The 17,757-nt window shown below is 36.8% G+C and overlaps 1 protein-coding gene across 2 annotated transcripts; it reads left to right on the top strand.

The window, feature by feature from the left end:
• The first annotated feature begins 477 nt into the window (after positions 1-477).
• LOC114532172 lies at positions 478-5,846 on the top strand. Of its 2 annotated transcripts, none has more exons than XM_028553747.1 (5): positions 478-883; positions 1,947-1,992; positions 2,730-2,775; positions 4,414-4,549; positions 4,660-5,846. In XM_028553747.1, exons 1-5 carry the CDS (start codon positions 563-565, stop codon positions 5,194-5,196), a joined length of 1,086 nt encoding a protein of 361 aa, XP_028409548.1. In that variant the 5' UTR covers positions 478-562; the 3' UTR covers positions 5,197-5,846. The 2 variants fall into 2 exon arrangements, with proteins under 2 accessions (XP_028409548.1, XP_028409549.1); XM_028553748.1 differs by having other exon boundaries at positions 4,677-5,066.
• Positions 5,847-17,757: the final 11,911 nt, after the last annotated feature.

Consider the following 17,757-nt stretch of genomic DNA (forward strand, 5'->3'; position numbering starts at 1 on the left):
AAAACGAAAAGGATATAGATTATAATTTCCTTCAGCAATAACAGCAGACATACAGTTAGCTTGAAAATTTGCATAGGGGCAATCATGTGCAAAAATTATTGAGACACGGTCATTTGACCTAGCTAGTAGATACCTCTCTAGAAAAGAGTGAGAGTCATAACACGATAACAATAGTCCTATATGATTCGATTTTACTCTGACCGCTGTGATCGAATAAATTCTCGTGCAAACACTGGATTTCAAACTTAGCCATATATATGCATGCGTATAAACGAAAATGTGGCAAAAGCATGCGTTTGTTTCCATTTTACTAATTTTTAGCCAGCCTTATATTTATGACGCAGTTTGCAAACAAACAAGATTCTGATTCGTCAATGTATACAGTTAGCTAAGTAGGAACAGATTAACTTTATTTGCAAGCTGCGTCATAGCGCAAAGTTTCCATCAACACAATTACATCTGTTGCATACGCTGCACGCAATTCACTTTGACAGAACCTCACTAGTTGCCTGTGATAAGAGGTGACAATTTGATACAGGGATATTCGTCAGGTTTGTATACAATGACGAACCAGATAAAGATGATTTGGACGTTCATGTTTGTCTCGCAAATGACGCAAGCACGCAGCGAACCAGCAAATGAGCAATTTCAGCAAGCCATTTTCCGCAGATATGAGAAACGCCTCTTGGCGAATCATGTCATCGAACGAAAACAAGCAGATTCGGAGTTGGAATGCGGTTTGCATTGTGTTGGACATGAATCGTGTGCGTCTGTGAATTATAAAACGTCTGGAATTGGTAAAGGTCTGTGTGAGCTAAACAAAAGGAAGACTCAAGAAACATCCGATGTCGATGAGCAAACAAACCCTGAATTCAACTATCTTGTAAGTTTTCATCCAGTACGTTATCTTTGCTTAGATCAACAAATGGTTTATAAAATATAAAAGAAACGAGCTACGCGAGTATCATCCATGATAAATATTTGTCGAGGTTACATACCAAAGTTATACCTACAAATTTAATTCGCTACACCTTTTTATATTTATATAGGCGACCAATTTCAATCTATATTTATTGGCCTTTTTGAAAGATTAGTAGATGAAAGCCGGAATAGTAGAGAGCTTTAGCATTGACGTACGATGTACGAATACGAGTACAAGATTTGTCATTTTCACCCCTAACACGTTGCTTTTGCTTACGCCATCTGACCAAACGCGTATAGTCGTTGGGCTTTTGAATACGAAATTAAGGTGGCTCCCTACAGTTTTAAGAATATTGAAAACTAATGATTTAGATTGAAATTTTTGGCGGGAAATTTCTTGCTAAACGAGATGAAATTTTCCAGATATATTAACCAACATTCTAACAGTCGAAAATTGTCTTTGAGTATCACGTCATTACCGTTGTTATGGTAACAATGGCGATTCAATTTGGCCGTCATTTTACCTATTCACGCAATTTACTCGAAAACAAGTTCGGTTACCTCAATTTTTTATTTTATAAAAAGTTTTCTTACAAAAAAATGGGAAATTTGAGCACGTTTAAAAAAACTCTATGGAGCCAAAAAATTTCTATAACGAAAAATCGTTTTTTTAATTTTTAATAATTTTGGCTCTATAGAATTTTTTAAAAATTTTTTTCTTTAACCTCGCTAAAACAAACCTCCCCAATCACCCTTGCGCGCTTGTTTTTTTTAGCTGAACTCTATACAATACCTGGATGCTACGTTATAGATTTTACTATTAAAGCGCCTGGGTACGAGGCTGTTAAATTAACATTTATTGTTTAGTTTGAAATCGTTTTGGCATGAAAAGAAAAGTCAAATCGCTTGAAATCGTTACCGTGTGCACATTGCCTTTAAAAAAATGACGATAATTACAATTATCGAGATGAACGCTAACCGACGTATCAGCCCCAGCATTTAAATATCTGTTTTGTTGTTAATAGGCAGTGGATTCTTCCTTGTCAAGCTCTCCGACAAAACAATTAACAAGTAAGCTTCACTTTGATAAGTCTAGTATACTCGAGCAAGGCCCGTTTCAGACCGCCTCGAACTTTTAATGTGCCGAACCTTTGAAAATCTTTGTTGGAGTCTATTTACATTATTCGATTTGGCACATGAAAAGTTCATCGACTTACTTGTCGAAATTACGCGTGCATGCACGATATAGAACCTATTCGCATTCGTGCAACTCTGTTTTGCTCTCAATAAAAATACCACTCAATAAGTTAAAATATGTTCAAATTTCCTTCTAATTACGTACTTAAAAGCTCATCAAAAACAGGCAGCAGCTGTCTAATTTATTAATTTAGACGCCATATTTTTGCTGTTAAACTTTGCAAGTATCTTTTATGTTCACATGATCAATTTCTTTTTAAATCGGTTGCTTCATAGTCTGCTAAAATCAAGTAAAATGAATATTTGCATATCTTCTCGTTCTTTCTACGCTACTGTTCTATCTTATATACCTTTATAATAATTATAACATTTATAGCACGCACGTTCTGATTGGTCAAGAAGCGTGTTTCCATAACTGTATAGAAACACTGGAATTTAATGGAATTATAATATTTGTACAAAATCTTTTTATTGAGTAATATCATAAAAGAAATTATTACTCAAAATTGATTATTTCTCTTTCTCTCAATCCCCCACGCGTGTTTCTATAACTGTATAGAAACTCGGAAAATGTTTTCTGTTTCTTAAATATTAATGTTTTATATTTATAGAACCCCGGAAGCCAGCGTCTTGTAAAGAAATACTAGAAAGGAACAGGTAGCAGAAGTACCGCATCATAAAAAAACATTTATAAAATATTATTTCTAGCTTATTAAGCGAGGCCTGCTTCATCTTTCCTTGATCAGGTTGAATGCATAATTTGTGCGTAATAATTTGTGCATAATTTTAACGTGACTTACCTAGCTCCCGTGATTTACCAATATGGTGTCCCGTATAAGTGATGAGTGGGGAATTCATAGAGATTATAAATAACACTCGAGGAACTAGTTTTACTACCTAAGACATCCTGAAATTATATTTTAGAGAAAAAACATTTAGAATTAAAAGTAACTCGTTTAAAATGACATATTTTGGCCTCGGACATCGTGAATGAATGAACATCCGGGACTTAGTTTTGCCCCCCATTAACGTGCTCCGCAATTTTTCCTCGATGACCTTTCTAGTGTTATTTATAATCACCTTTGGAAGAAGCACTGAATAAAATTTGCCTTCTGGTTTGTTTACGTCCAAAACAACATAAATTTTATCGATCTTTAACCACTGAAAATTTGAGGACAACTCGAGACGCCCAAGTATGTTCCCAATTTTACGGTTGAAATTGTATAAGAAAGTATAAACTCCGAGCACGTTAGGTACCTTTCTGCTTCAATTTCTGCTTGTTGTTGGCAGGCATCGCCAAATATCCACGTCAGAGCTGGTTCACAAAGACTCTTGCTTTATTTCCATCGCATTTTAGAAGCTTAAAATGACGCTTAAATGTGTTCCCCAACGCTCTAAAATACATCAATTTCGTAGAGTGATTTTTGATAGCCATTTTCTTTTCGTTGTTGCTATGATACAAGCGAAACTGATCTAAACAAATAACCTAAAACTGGACGGATGACTCCTCACAACTCACCGTTTAATTACCGGCTCGCATTTCTGGCTATGCTATATATTTATGTACTCATTAAAAATATAAAAAAGAAACTTTAACTGTAGTTTATTGTGTAAAATTTTTAGAATATTTTTTCGTAATTTTCAGAAGGTGTAAAATGAAAAACGTTTTTGAATTGAGTCAAATTACCTCAAGCTTCACTCCTCGTTGAACGTTTATCATATATATAAAAAAGGGCGCTTTAGTCGCAAGTTTCACATCAGATAAATTTAAAATACTTTACTCTCTAGTTTTGACGAATGTAATTTTTATTCTAAATAAGTTTAAAAATTGCACTTTACGCCCTCTAAAACATTAGTGCTGGCATGTTGAAGTACTATTTTTTGAAGTTTAAAAAACCGCGTGTTAAGTTGCATGAAAAGATTGCTTTCCAGTTCTTTTGAGTGCATTGGCCAGATCAGGGTTGCCACGCAACTGCAAATCATCATCATATAATCTTCTGCCTTATAATTACAATACATTTACGCATGAAAGGTCACCTAGCTAACTGTTTTGTTAAATTTGAACTTACTTTAGCCATTGAATATTGTTCACGTAGCTCGCGATAAATCGGCGTGTACGTGTGTTATTTGATCTAATATGGGAGTGTTTTACCCATTTTAGTAGTTCAGTACTGCGTTTGTCCAGCGCACGGAAGAGCCCTTAAGGCGGAGTTATACCATGCAATTTTCCTAGCAGCTTGCAATGCAATTAATTATTACTCTTATATATTCATATTTTATCACTTAACTATTTAGTTCACAAACCAATGGCGTTTACAAGATAAAAAATAATGTCTCGCTCGAGGAATATGATGTTTATTGTCACATGAATCCGATATCTGGGTGTGGAAGAGGAGGCTGGACCCTAGTGATGAAAATTGATGGGAACAAGGTGATAATAACCGTTGCAACAATCCACCAAAAGTATGGATAAAGCATGCATGTACTGCAAACATTAGTACTATTAAAAGAAAATAAATATCTTAAATATTTCAATCTTAGAACGATTTCAACTATAGCTCTTCATATTGGACCAACAAGGTAGCCTACAAAATCAAAGATGGTCTCGAAGGCTTGACAGAAAAACAAACAAAGTTGGCTTCCTACTGGAACACACCGTTCCGCAAGATTTGCCTCGGAATGAAAGTCAATAATCAGACCAGATGGATAGCGCTGGACTACGCCGCAAGTTCGTTATACAACGTGATCGGAGATGGAAGTTTCAAAAACACAAGTGCCGGAAAGGAAGCCTGGAAATCTCTCATCAATGGTTCAGCTTTACTTGAAAATTGTAACAAAGAAGGATTTAGTGTAGAAAACAACTTTAAGTCACCATATTTTGTAAGTTATGTTCGGGTCCGCATTGGTCTCATGACAAACAATCAAGACGACTGTCATTCTTGTAACTCGTGCATTGGTTTTGGTACATCAGCTGGTTGTAATAACGACATACGAATGACGACATGTGGTAATATGGCCATTTGCGGTCACCTAAACAACAAAAACACTCCGGCTTTTGGATTCATTCTTGTAGAGTAACTTTTGCACTATTTAGCAGATCATAGCAGAACCGCAGTTGCGATTTATTGACACAACATAAGTAACAGTATTGATTGCACATTTCATGGATTTTAGATAGATATAGATACAACACTATTTAGAAGAACAGCTTTTGGACACCTTATTGGCTATTTGATACTTCAAATTTTTCAATGTATGTTTTAATATCTTTATTTATTGAATGTTGTCGCTAGTGACTAAAACATACCTTCACATTAGCCCGGTTGGCGAGATATAACGAAGCGTAAATAAAATTGAAATGAGTAAATAACATTATTCTGGTTTTATCATCCTAACAATATAGCATGTGAATGTTTTGTTTAAAACGACTTTTTTCAATACCTCAAAGTCATTTTACGCTTCGTTACATCTTGATAACTGGGCTCATGTGAACAGCCCCTAACTTTGTAAAGTGATATGCTGATATGACATAATAATTGGCTTCCTATCGTTTGGTTGTATTATCACATAGCACCGTGCATGCATCTAAAACACATCGCTATTTACTACTATATAACTAGGTCGAAATGTTTGTGGACGATTTTAATAGTTAGTTTGAAGAACACGGTCACAACTTCTGTAGAAATATATTGTTAAGGTAACAAAATTTGGTTACAACAACGTTTCTAAACAGCTACTCTTTCGTTTTAGAGCTTGGCAAAAAGTGCTCAAATTTGCATGTATTGTTACAAACTCAAGCTCAGATTTTCCACTAGGTGAAATTTTTCCATGGGACGAAAAATTTCACCAAGCCCATCATTCAAAACTGCCTTAAGGCGGTGTTACACTATGCAACTTCTTTATAACTTGCAACGCAATTCTATTCCTGAGCTAGGCATCTCAAATTTCTTCCACGCGTCTGGAAAAAAAATTGGCTACGAGAATTTGTGCAATTAAATCAGGAGTTAGCGTTTCAGTTCTTTTCGGTTAAGTGTCAAATCGCCAGGGGTCGGTTGTTCGAAAGGCGTATAGCTTAAACGGCGGATAAGCCAAAGTTTAAAAATACTCTCATACATCTTGTGAATGACTGAACCTGTATCTTATGCATTTAATATGTACTTCCATTGACAATTAAACTATTTACATCGAAATATTTCAGCTCAGTTGTTCAATAGATAGATAATTTGGTTTTCCATTTTGAACTTATCCACCGTTTAAGCAAAACGCCTTTCGAACAACCGGCCCCAGGCGGAATTACTCGACGGAAATGATTAAGTTAGTCAAACGTAATTGTGAAATGTCTAATGTCAAATTTATTTGCGTTATTATCTTCTAACTCTGCGGCGTTTCAGTCTCCATAATTTTAACACATCTAAAATATACTTTTGAAAATAAACACTAATATCCCGTGAATATAGGTCTCTATTGTAGACTGGTTACATCACCTCTTGAAGCTAATGTGGTATATAAGTGGTCAAAAGCGTATGCAAGTCGACTGCCAGGCGGTCGACAAAGCTGATTGGCTAATTCATAGAAAGATGGCTTGTGATTAGTGCGCACCAAAGGTTGTCAGCAATCTTTAGCAATTAGGTTGAATTGACAAATATTTATGTTTTTATATGTATTTGAGAAGACAATTTGCGAGTCACCGAAATGGATGTTCTTGAATACGGCCAGTCAGCCAGTGTAGCGAAAACGTCTCGGAATTCGGGCTGTGTCCTTCGAATTCGTTTAATACAAAAGCAGGATCCGCACACACAATGTAAATGTATATACATCCAACCCTTTAATATTATTACTATACTAAGTAGTCAACACTTCTGTGTAAACCAACTAAAAATCACCGAAACAAAAGGCACACTCGTCCCACAAATTCCGCGAATGTTCACAAGAAACTAAAGCAAGCTTTGAAATAAAGAAGCTCAATTTTATTAATTTGTAGGTAAAAATGCGTCAATCATCAGCGTTAATTACGAAAAATAGCAAAGTGTTGGCGAAAAGCACTTTTGACCATTTTCTCCTCAGACATGAGTTTTCATGTGTTTTCATTGTCATAACCTGTCCATCGTGCCTTGCTTGCCACAATATTCACGAGCATGGAGGACAATAAAGGATATGACTAGGATGGTTGGGGATCTTGAGTCACGTGAAGGAGAGTGCAAGGACTGGCCAAAAGCAGCAAGGAGTAAATTATCTTTTAAGAAATGGAAGGAAAAGATAAAGGTGAAGATTAGCAAAAAAAGCATTGGGTTAACATTAAATTGAGATAAATATATAGATTAGAGTTAAAATCACGGTAGTGTAAATGAATCAAATTTGAACAAAAGATAGAGTTTTAAAAAATTCTAACCGATATCCTACATAATTACAATCAATACTGCAGAAGAAGAATTTTATATCAATTACTGAACCACCCCATATCCCTGCTTAACATATGTTACTGTAATCTTTGTCCTTCATTCCTGCAGTTATGTTCCCACCCTCTTCTTAAAATACAAGTTCAGTATCTCTCCTCCCTCTCAGAATCTGTCTTAAATCCTCAAATCGTTCGAGGTTTACGAGGTTCATCCTCAGTATTGATGGTTTCTAGCTCAACAGTAACTTCTGGCAACCTTGTACCCAGGGTTTTTTGAGCTTCTGGTTGCGCGGTCTCTCCATCACGTGATTCGCCCTCTGCTTCAGGTGCGTTGTCGACTTCAACAATCGCCCACTCTTTGCCCTCTGCTCTTCGAGTTACTCCAGTTGTATCTGTTGAAACAGGCTGTCAAAAATATTTGAATTACTTTTAAGCCATTGACTTAGTTCCTGTTGCAAGAAAAAATGCGATACTTACGTCAAAGCCGAGTATATCAATAATGACATAAGGTTCAGGTATTTTAACGCTTGATGTCTGCCCACTTCTATCCAATCTTTCACCGAAATCGTTACCGCGTTTCTTGCACTTACAGCAATATCTGCAGCATAAATTATGATATTTTGTTAAACAAAACGTCGCCATTGTTTGGGATTTGTCTTTTACTTCAAAGTGCTTGTTGCTACCTGCTGAGGACATATCCCATGGCTATGACCATCAGTGTTCCAAGAGTTCCAACAACAACACCGATCACCATTCCTTTAAGGGCGCAGTCGTCCTTAAAACTATCAAAAAGATAGTTCTTGAATTGGCTCATCGTCCCCGAAATTCCTAGCTTTGTTCCTGAAATAATAATTTTTAAATTTTTTTGAGTAAATCCAAATTTAAAGTTAGTTTTGCCTCCAAATCAACCAATCCGCCTCACCATTCACAATTGCGTCCGAGGCATCAAAGATTGCAGATGTAGACCCGACGTGGTTACCAGCAGCTGAGAGAGTAGTGATCTTGACCTCGTATGAAGACGTCCCAGACAGTCGAAGAACAGCAGTATAGTCAGTATACATTTCCTTCGGACTGAGGTCGTCACTGGATTCTGTCTCTTGTTGAGACTTGAAGAGGGTGTTGTTAGGTTCCATGTACTCGATGGATGCCTTCTGCCATCTATGAAGTTTGACAGTCGAGAGTTTGAACTCGACTTTGCGAACAGATATAGAATATCTTCGCCCTTCATTCGGCTGGGTATTCTCTTTCCATTTCATCAACACCGACTCTTTGGTCAGTCTTGTCGCGTTCAGCGCAATGGTTCCATTTTGCTCTAAAAGAAAATTTAATCCTGATGTTATTTATCATTAAGAAATCAGTGATTTGGTTGAAGCAAAACACAAGAAATTGTTGTATTAATCTTACGTTTGTAGCAACATTTCTTCCCAAAAAATGGACGCGCGCACGCGCATTGAAAAACGCCATTTTTCTGCGCAAGATAAACGGGTTCGGCCGTAATGGGCAGATTCTGGCAGCAACACTGCCGGTCGGACATTCAAAACGGAATGTCATCACTCCTAAGAAAACAATTATCAACAGTTCAGTTCGCTCCATTTTGCAATGGCACTCGTGCATGCCAATGAAGATATAATGAGATTGACGATTGACGACGTCGTAATTAAATTAAAATGTCACTCATAAAATCGTTGGGTTTTTCCTAGTTCCAACCCTCCGGATAGTTTTCATAAATTGTCAGGCTCTAGGGTGAACCTCTCTTGCGTGTTTTTTTGTATAGTTATTGGACAAATTCTTATCATAGAAGTTTTAGCTGCTGAAATAAGTTCCGTGTTGCCAAATCTTGCTTTGTGGTAACCTAGTAACCTTAAAAACCAAAATTCATTTTTTTAATAAACGATGCACAATAATTTTAAGTCGCACAAATTGACAGAAAACTTTAAGCTCTCGCGCTCCAAAGGTAAATATCGCGTCATTTGTGTAATAAAAGTAAACGTTGACTCAACTTTTTCAGAAATTTTGAACTGTCGCTGCTGACACTCGCAGAGGGAATTGGCAGAGGGTTTTAAAAACAGGAGCCTGAAATGAATCCAACACCTTCAGGCAACGAAGACCATCATCATCAGGAGTATTTTCAATCTAAGTACTTAATCTTAATGATACTCAGTTTTGTTTTTCTCTTTGTTGGAGTGCTTGGAAATACAGCGGTCATCTTTTACAACATATGTTTAAACAATGAGCGAACGCTTAGCAGCTGGCTAGTAACGAATCTTGCTATTGCTGATCTTTTGGTCTGCCTCTCAATCTATCCAAAGACGATTATTCGGTACTTTCTATGTACAGAGGAATATGACGATATTTTTTACAATTTAAGTAAAAGCATTATTCATTTCTCCCTGTTTCTTTCAACGACAATGTTACTGTCCATCACCGTTGATAGATACGTGTTTATAGCAAAGCCTCTGCGGTATCCAATCATGGTAACATCGCGAAGAATTCAGGCGGTCCTCTGTTCCATTTGGTTTACGGCCGTTTTGCAACTTCCTCTTGTGTATATTTACAGCAAAGGACAGAATTATCGTGTTCGATCAAATGCAGTGAATCCATTCCCTCTGTTACGAATCTTAATGCTGTCAATTCCCGTTGTTGTCATAGGGATTCTGAACTACAAAATGTTGAAGATCGTTCAACGGCAAAGAAAATGGAAGGCTCCAAGAAATGTGGTACATCCTGAGGCTGAAATATCCGGGCCAGAATTAATACGGACAAAATCCAAAGTGGCCTGGTTACGTCGGATTTTGAAGCAAATGAAGGCAATAAAAACCTTCACTATTATATTCGGAGTTCTGACAGTTTGCTTTGCTCCCTACTTTGTTGTAATGACAGTATGGTCTACATGTTTTTCATGTTTCGCCGATTTAAAATCAGCTCTTCTTTTGCTTTCTGGGGCCCAGGAAGTTGTTGGCATCAACTCGATTGGCAATTCCTTTATCTATGCATTGAGACATAGAATGTACTTAAGAGCTTATAGCAGACTCTTCTCTTCTTTATGGCATCGACTAACTAAGCAATAAAGATATAATACTACGTTATATGTATAATAATTAAGAGGAATTATGGACTGATCCCGAGGGAAGCATGACTTTGTTTGTGGACTCGAGACCGTCAATGTTTCACGAGGCAAGTTTCAAAGGAAACAACGGGTGAAAATACGCAATAAAAACGTGGGCAAAACTCAGAGAGAAACTTTTACTTTTGAACTTTCAATTTTTTAGTGTCTGTCGAACCAATTTTGTTGGATCCAATTCACTTCAGACGTATGAAATATAGTCGCTGAGTGCATTGGCTTCAGTGGATTTGCTGCTCATATACATTACATAACAAGACAACAGACTATGAAACATCCCGGCATCAGAAGTGAATTGGATCAACAAAATTGGATCGTGCGAACAGAACTTTATGAAATGAAGATAAAGCATTCGACTGAGATATAAAGGTCATTTGTCGCGAGATGTGACGTAGGATTGTGACGACAAACTAGTTAAAACCTGACAAACAAGATTTTACGGTAAAGAGATATGGCCTTTCACGTGACGTGCATGTAAAGAAATGAACTTTGAAACTTGCTATAGAATAGGGAGCTTTAGCAGAGACTACGAGTACGAGTACGAAAATTATGCCATTAGAATTCCATAATTATATATTCCATTGGAATATATTAAATGAGACTATGCAAACGTCGCACGTGCGAGAGACTGGGCAGGCCATCGTGCGACAAATATAGTAACGCCGACTTGTGCGATTTATAAAAGGATTAGTGTGTGTAAAATTGATATATATTTAGTCTAAAAAACGAACAATTTTGTGCCACCTAAAATCGAGAGAGTTTTGAAAAGTTTTTAAAAAAAACGCGTATCTACATGAGAGGTACATGAAAGCAGCCCTAAGTAGAAAGCAACTCTGCTTTATTAACTAGTAGCGTAACCAGCTATATGTGTTAAATAATAAAGAATTGAAAGTATTTAAAATTTTCCGCCCGTGTAAATTTAAAAATCGTGTAAATGGAAAGGAGCCATTGTACCCATTACCACAGTTAACGCTGAAATGGGAAGCAGTCTGAGTGTAGAAAAACGTGTAAATGGAAAGCACCCCTTTTATACACACCATTACCCACGTAAAAGTCAAAATGCTTATAATATATGTTATATCTTTAAAAAGATAAGTATAAAAATCGAAAGCACTTGCACTTGTGTAGTATTCATTTACTGAACCAAATGTTAAATAATAAAGAAATTACAAGCATTAGAATTGAAAAACACGTGTAAATTATGCAAATTTCATGTTATTGTTTAATTATTCATTTCCGTTTAGAAATTCATTGTTTTTACAGCATCAAAAAATTAGTATAGCGGCACTTAATTGCCAGGCTGGTTTAGCTACTGGGAAAGCAGCCTTTCCAAACCTTTGAAATGATCGACAATCATGCAGAACTAATCCCTTAGATGAGCTTGACTGAATGCTCTGAAAAGAAAGCGATCGCAAAAAAAAACCATCGCGCGCCATTTTGCACCAAATGGAAATCCAGCCTAATTTCATGGATCCATGGATCATTCACGTGCGCGCGTGCCATTATGAACGTCTTTTGACATTCGTGTCACGAGCGGTGCGTCATTAAGATTTTTAATATACGATACACAATAACGGTAAGATGGACAAAATAACAGAGCACTTGAAGCTCTTGTGTTCCAAAGACAAATGTCGCGTCATTTATATTAAAAGTAAACGCGATGACTCAATTTCTTCAGATGTTTTGAACTGTCGCTACTGGCAGAGGATTTTTAAAAACAAGAGCCCGAAATAAAGAAGAATGAATTCACCACCTTCAGGCTACGAAGATTGTCATTATCAGGAGTATTTTCAATCTAAGGACTTAATCTTAATGATACTCAGTTTCATTTTTCTCTTTCTTGGAGTGCTTGGAAATGCGGCTGTCATCTTTTACAACATATGTCTGAACAACGACCGAACGCTTAGCAGCTGGCTGGTAACGAATCTTGCTATTGCTGATCTTTTGGTCTGCCTCGCAATCTATCCAAAGACGATTATTCGGTACTTTGTAGTTCATAAGAAGTATGACGACGTTTTCCACAAGTTCAGTAATTCCACTCTTCATTTCTCCCTGTTTCTTTCAACGACGTTGTTACTGTCCATCACCGTTGATAGATACGTGTTTATAGCGAAGCCTCTGAGATACCCAATCATGGTGACAACGCGAAGAGTTAAGGCGGTCCTTTGTGTCATTTGGTTAACTGCCACGGTACAGCTTCCAATCGTGTATAATTTCAGCAAAGAATATCCCAAACGTGAGAATGACTTTGTTCGGTCAAATGCAATAGATCTATTTCTGCTCTCGAGGATTATTTTACTGTCAATTCCCATTGATGTCACAGCGATTCTCAACTACAAACTGTTAAAGATTGTTCAAAGGAAATGGAGAGTTCCAAGAAAAATAGTGGCTCCTGAGCAAGAAGACTGTGAACAAATGCAACCAAAACGCAATGTAGCCTGGTTACGTGAGCTCTTGAAGCAAATGAAGGCCATAAAAACATTCACAATTATATTCGGAGTTCTGACAGTTTGTTTCCTGCCCTATTTTGTTGTGATGACGCTATGGTCTACCTGTTTTTCATGTTTCAGCGATCTCAAATCAGCTATAGTTATATTATGTTGGGCCCAGGAGGTCGTTGGCATCAACTCGATTGCTAACGCCTTTATCTATGCATTGAGACATAAAGAATACATAAGAGCTTATAACAAACTCTTCTCCTCTTTATCGCACCAGCAAACCAAGACCTAAGATTAATGTTTAGGTTACAACAAGTGACCGCTTATAAGTTAAAACCAGTCATGAAGATATTACCACGTGAAGTCCGCTTAAAATTATAATTCATGGGGTAGATTAGATCAATGAATAATGCTATATACCATATTCATGATACACGAATGTAGAAGTTAGTTTGCACGAATAAAGCCAAGCCTGACCTGAGTGTAGATTGTTATTCAATTAGTTTAGAGAGATATTTTTGTACAGTATATCCTGATATGAACATATACTTGACATATAAAGTTTGTAAGCTGAGCGTTAATAAAATTAAAGTTGTTGTCTCATATAAAAAAATTGCTTTTGAAAAGTTTTCGATTTCGGAAGCTGTGGTGGCGGTATAGCAACCTCACAAGCCAGGCTTTCCTACCTACGCTCCACGACCCACGCTGCGGCGAAAACCCTCAGGCGAAATCTCTAATTAAAATATTATGATTGGATGAGGGTATTTTGAATGTGATTTGAATGGCTATCGCTGATTAACGCGGCCACATGCGAGAGCTATCAGCTGAGCTAACGACCTCGCGAGGCAGTTAGCTCGACCCAAAAAGCATCCGCACACGTGAGAAACTTGCTCTCGAGGCGAATTCCTCACAAAAAAACTATCCGCACCTAAGAGTAACTCGTTGAGCTAACAGCCTCGCGAGGTTTTTAGCTCAGCTAATAGAGAGATTTAGCATGAGGACATATGAACGTCAAAGATGACGTGAAAATGGCAAATAAATGGCTTCGCATGTCCATATATAGGCACATTATACATCACGTCATCAATAATAGCTCTCGTGTGCAGCGGGCTTTAAGGCTATGAAGGCCTTTTTCCACTTCAACTGTATCGTATCGAAACGTAGCGTATCTCATTGTTTTGAAGTCATTAGTTCTAATCGAATACTCATAATATACTATATATACTTCTCTATATATCGAGATATCTTTCCACTTGGTTTTATCACGCTGGCTATAGTTAGAGTGGTTTGTGTATCTCAGCAAGATTGAAATCAAGTCTTGCTGCAAGATTAAAATTTATTACTAACAGCTTGTTGCTCCATGTTCAACTTTCTTAAATGAATATCACGTCTTTTCAAATAGTCAATGGCGTTGGGTTTAGCGAGTGGTCCAGTTTTTCGCTTTGCAGCAAAGATTGTGTTAAGAAAAGGCAAAGATATTGTCTCTCTTCAAACCACGCGGACTGCCCTGGGGCATCGTCGCATGGCGTGGAATCTGAACGGCAGAATTTTACGAACGAGGAATGTTACGGTAGGTCCTTTGCTTGAAGCACTTAAATTTAGTCGGATATCGTAGATCAGTGGCTGAGATCGTTGTCTTTCCCTGTCGTGACTCGTGTTAGTCGTGTTGCATGGCGATGTCTTGATCCCACACTGTGTTAATCAGTTTTGGCATGTGCTGTGATGCTGAGTCATTCGGCAACATTTGGGGCAAAACAAATCTTTTTGATCCGAATTTAGGACAACAAATAGCAACCAACTTTCACTGTAATTTTTTAAATATAAAATTAGGAGGTACACATCAATGACCTTTGTGTTCATTAACAAAGATACATATAAGTGAACTTTCTACAGTAAAGAGGGGCTCGTATTTTGAGACAAAGATACTTTGTTACCGAAAACTTATCTTAAATGAATTTTACAAAAGCTCTTTGTTCAAATGACAATTGTTCGGTTCTTGAAATAAACACACAAGGCAAACGTCGAACACAGCTCTTCATATATATTTAGGTGTACAGCACAGGGATGTTTTAACGATCGTTATAAAAGAGCTTTGCCAGACTCGAGTGCGAATCTCGGGATAAAATAGACTGGTATGACATGCAAAAAACCGTCAGAGAATGCGCCTGGCTGTGTTGCTTATGACAAAGGATGCAAGGTATTTATAAAATATCAGGCCAGTGCAAGGCTTTCATGTTTCTCTAGGCCTCAATTAAGTCAATTATAACTGGACCATACTCGCTTCCATTGATTATGTTGTTATTTAGTATTTTGCTGTGCAATTTTACGGAGAGTGTTGGGGCGCAAGAAATATGACTGAACATGACAAATATGGTGCTTCCAACGACTGCTGGTCTGGTGTCGGAAAAGATTTCACGAATTATGTTTATAAATTCACGCAATAAGATATGTTCATGTTCTATGTTCATTCTATATCTTAACATTCCCAATATTTTAGGATTAAGCCACTAGTATGTAGGATGTTGCATGACAAAAGTCACAAAGATTGGCAAGAAGACTTGCATGCGTCCGTGCAAATCTATTGTTAGAGAGTTTACCGTTCAGTATTGTATATAATTATATATATATATATATATATATATATATATATATATATATATATATATATATTTTTTTTTTATTTTTGAATAGAAATAGCCCACGATTGCGTTTAATGATTATTTGAAGCGAATAGTATCATATTTCTAACATAGACATCGCTCTCATACAAACATCTCTGTAATACAGACATCTCTCTAATACAGACATCTCTCTAATACAGACATCTCTCTAATACAGATATCTCTCTAATAAAGACATCTCTCTAATACAAACATCTCTCTAATACAGAAATTTCTCTAATACAAACATCTCTCTAATACAGACATCTCTCTAATACAGAAATCTCTCTAATACAGATATCTCTCTAATACAGACGTCTCTCTAATACAGAAATCTCTCTAATACAAACATCTCTCTAATACAGAAATTTCTCTAACACAAACATCTCTCTAATACAGACATCTCTCTAATACACACATATCTCTAATACAGACATCTCTCTAATACAGACATCTCTCTAATACAAACATCTCTGTAATACAAACATCTCTCTAATACAAACATCTCTCTAATACAGACATCTCTCTAATACAGACATCTCTCTAATACAGACATCTCTCTAATACAAATATCTCTAATACAAACATCTCTCTAATACAAACATCTCTCTAATACAAACATCTCTCTAATAGAAATATCTCTCTAATACAGGCATCTCTCTAATACAAACATCTCTCTAATACAAACATCTGTCTAATACAGGCATCTCTCTAATACAGGCATCTCTCTAATACAGGCACCTCTCTAATACAGACACCTCTCGGGGCGAGATTGCTCAATTAATGGTGCTCAAATTTTTAGACCTATGTAGATAACTGTCATTTCACAGTGGAAATACTTTCAGTGGTCTGTAAATAAGGATGAAATGCTATTGGAAACACAAGGTCCAATCAATACCATATTAATGGAACGGGTAAGAAATAAAAGTGATCCATCATCACAATTTCTCATTATTAATCATCACACCAGATATCGCCTTTATTCCATTCGTCATAATCGTTGTCCATCGTTGTCCATAATTGTCCACCGTTATCCATCGATCATACGTGATCATATAAATAGCTATTTGTTGTGGTCCATCATTATCATCCAATGTCTATACATTATTATCCCTCAACATCAATTAACATCCCACTTTGGTCACCTGTTATTACAGTTTCTTTCGTTCCTATTTATATTAAAACCATTTGCAACGATGCCAAAGATATTCATTATTGGCGAGAGCCCAAAATAAAAGTTAATATTAATACCCACCATGGGCACAAAATAGCTCTAATTCAGTTCCTAGTTATAACAACCGTAGTTACAACCACCGCCACTAGCTAGCTACTAAAATATAACAACGCGCAATCCAGCTTAGTTTTAAACCTAATTTCGGTCGGTGTTTTTAGCCATTATAACGAATTGTTTCATTTTCGCATTTCGCGGAAAACCGGACGGTGACACAGCTCAGAACAACTGATATTTCGTTTCCAATAGCAACGATACCATCTTCCGTTAGAAATCCGGGCTCATGTGATCAGACACGCGATAACACACCTAATCTTAATAAGATAAAACAAATAAATATTCCCAGATGATTGTGCATAAAACATCCCTTGCGAATGAAGTGTAAATATAGTCAATATTTGCATAATGCAATATCCTGTTCCAATATAGTTTAGATAAAGAAACTCTGACCCTGTAAACTTGACCAACCCTTGAATCAGTTGGACGCAGCAACCAGGAACAATCACATCTACACAAGAATTGTTCGTGCACGCGTTTGTGTTTATCCTGTGTTCGTGTTCAGTCAAAATTCATTATTTGCTTGTGTCTTCAGTGCAAAAACTCGTTATGACTTCAATTGTGACAAGCATTCTCCGTTCAACACTTGGTTTATTATGGAATAAGGTCAGAGACTCGACGGCAGACAAATTCAAAGACGGCGATGTAACCGATGCAGAAATTCGAAAGTTTGTCGTACGCGAGTTAAATGATATCAAGTCTAAAATCGATGGCCTTTCCCGATCAACTTTACTCGC

Source organism: Dendronephthya gigantea, unplaced genomic scaffold (assembly GCF_004324835.1).
Source record: "Dendronephthya gigantea isolate DGI-Jeju-01 unplaced genomic scaffold, DenGig_1.0 000078F, whole genome shotgun sequence".
Classification (NCBI taxonomy): domain Eukaryota; kingdom Metazoa; phylum Cnidaria; class Anthozoa; order Malacalcyonacea; family Nephtheidae; genus Dendronephthya; species Dendronephthya gigantea.

Excerpts from the sequence above, each read along its gene's own strand:
- LOC114532172 (XM_028553747.1), top strand. The coding sequence starts at position 563 with ATGACGAACCAGATAAAGATGATTTGGACGTTCATGTTTGTCTCGCAA. Across the intron at positions 2,776-4,413 it reads GAAATACTAGAAAGGAACAG|TTCACAAACCAATGGCGTTT; the intron begins GTAGCAGAAGTA and ends TTAACTATTTAG. Across the intron at positions 4,550-4,659 it reads TGAAAATTGATGGGAACAAG|AACGATTTCAACTATAGCTC; the intron begins GTGATAATAACC and ends TTTCAATCTTAG.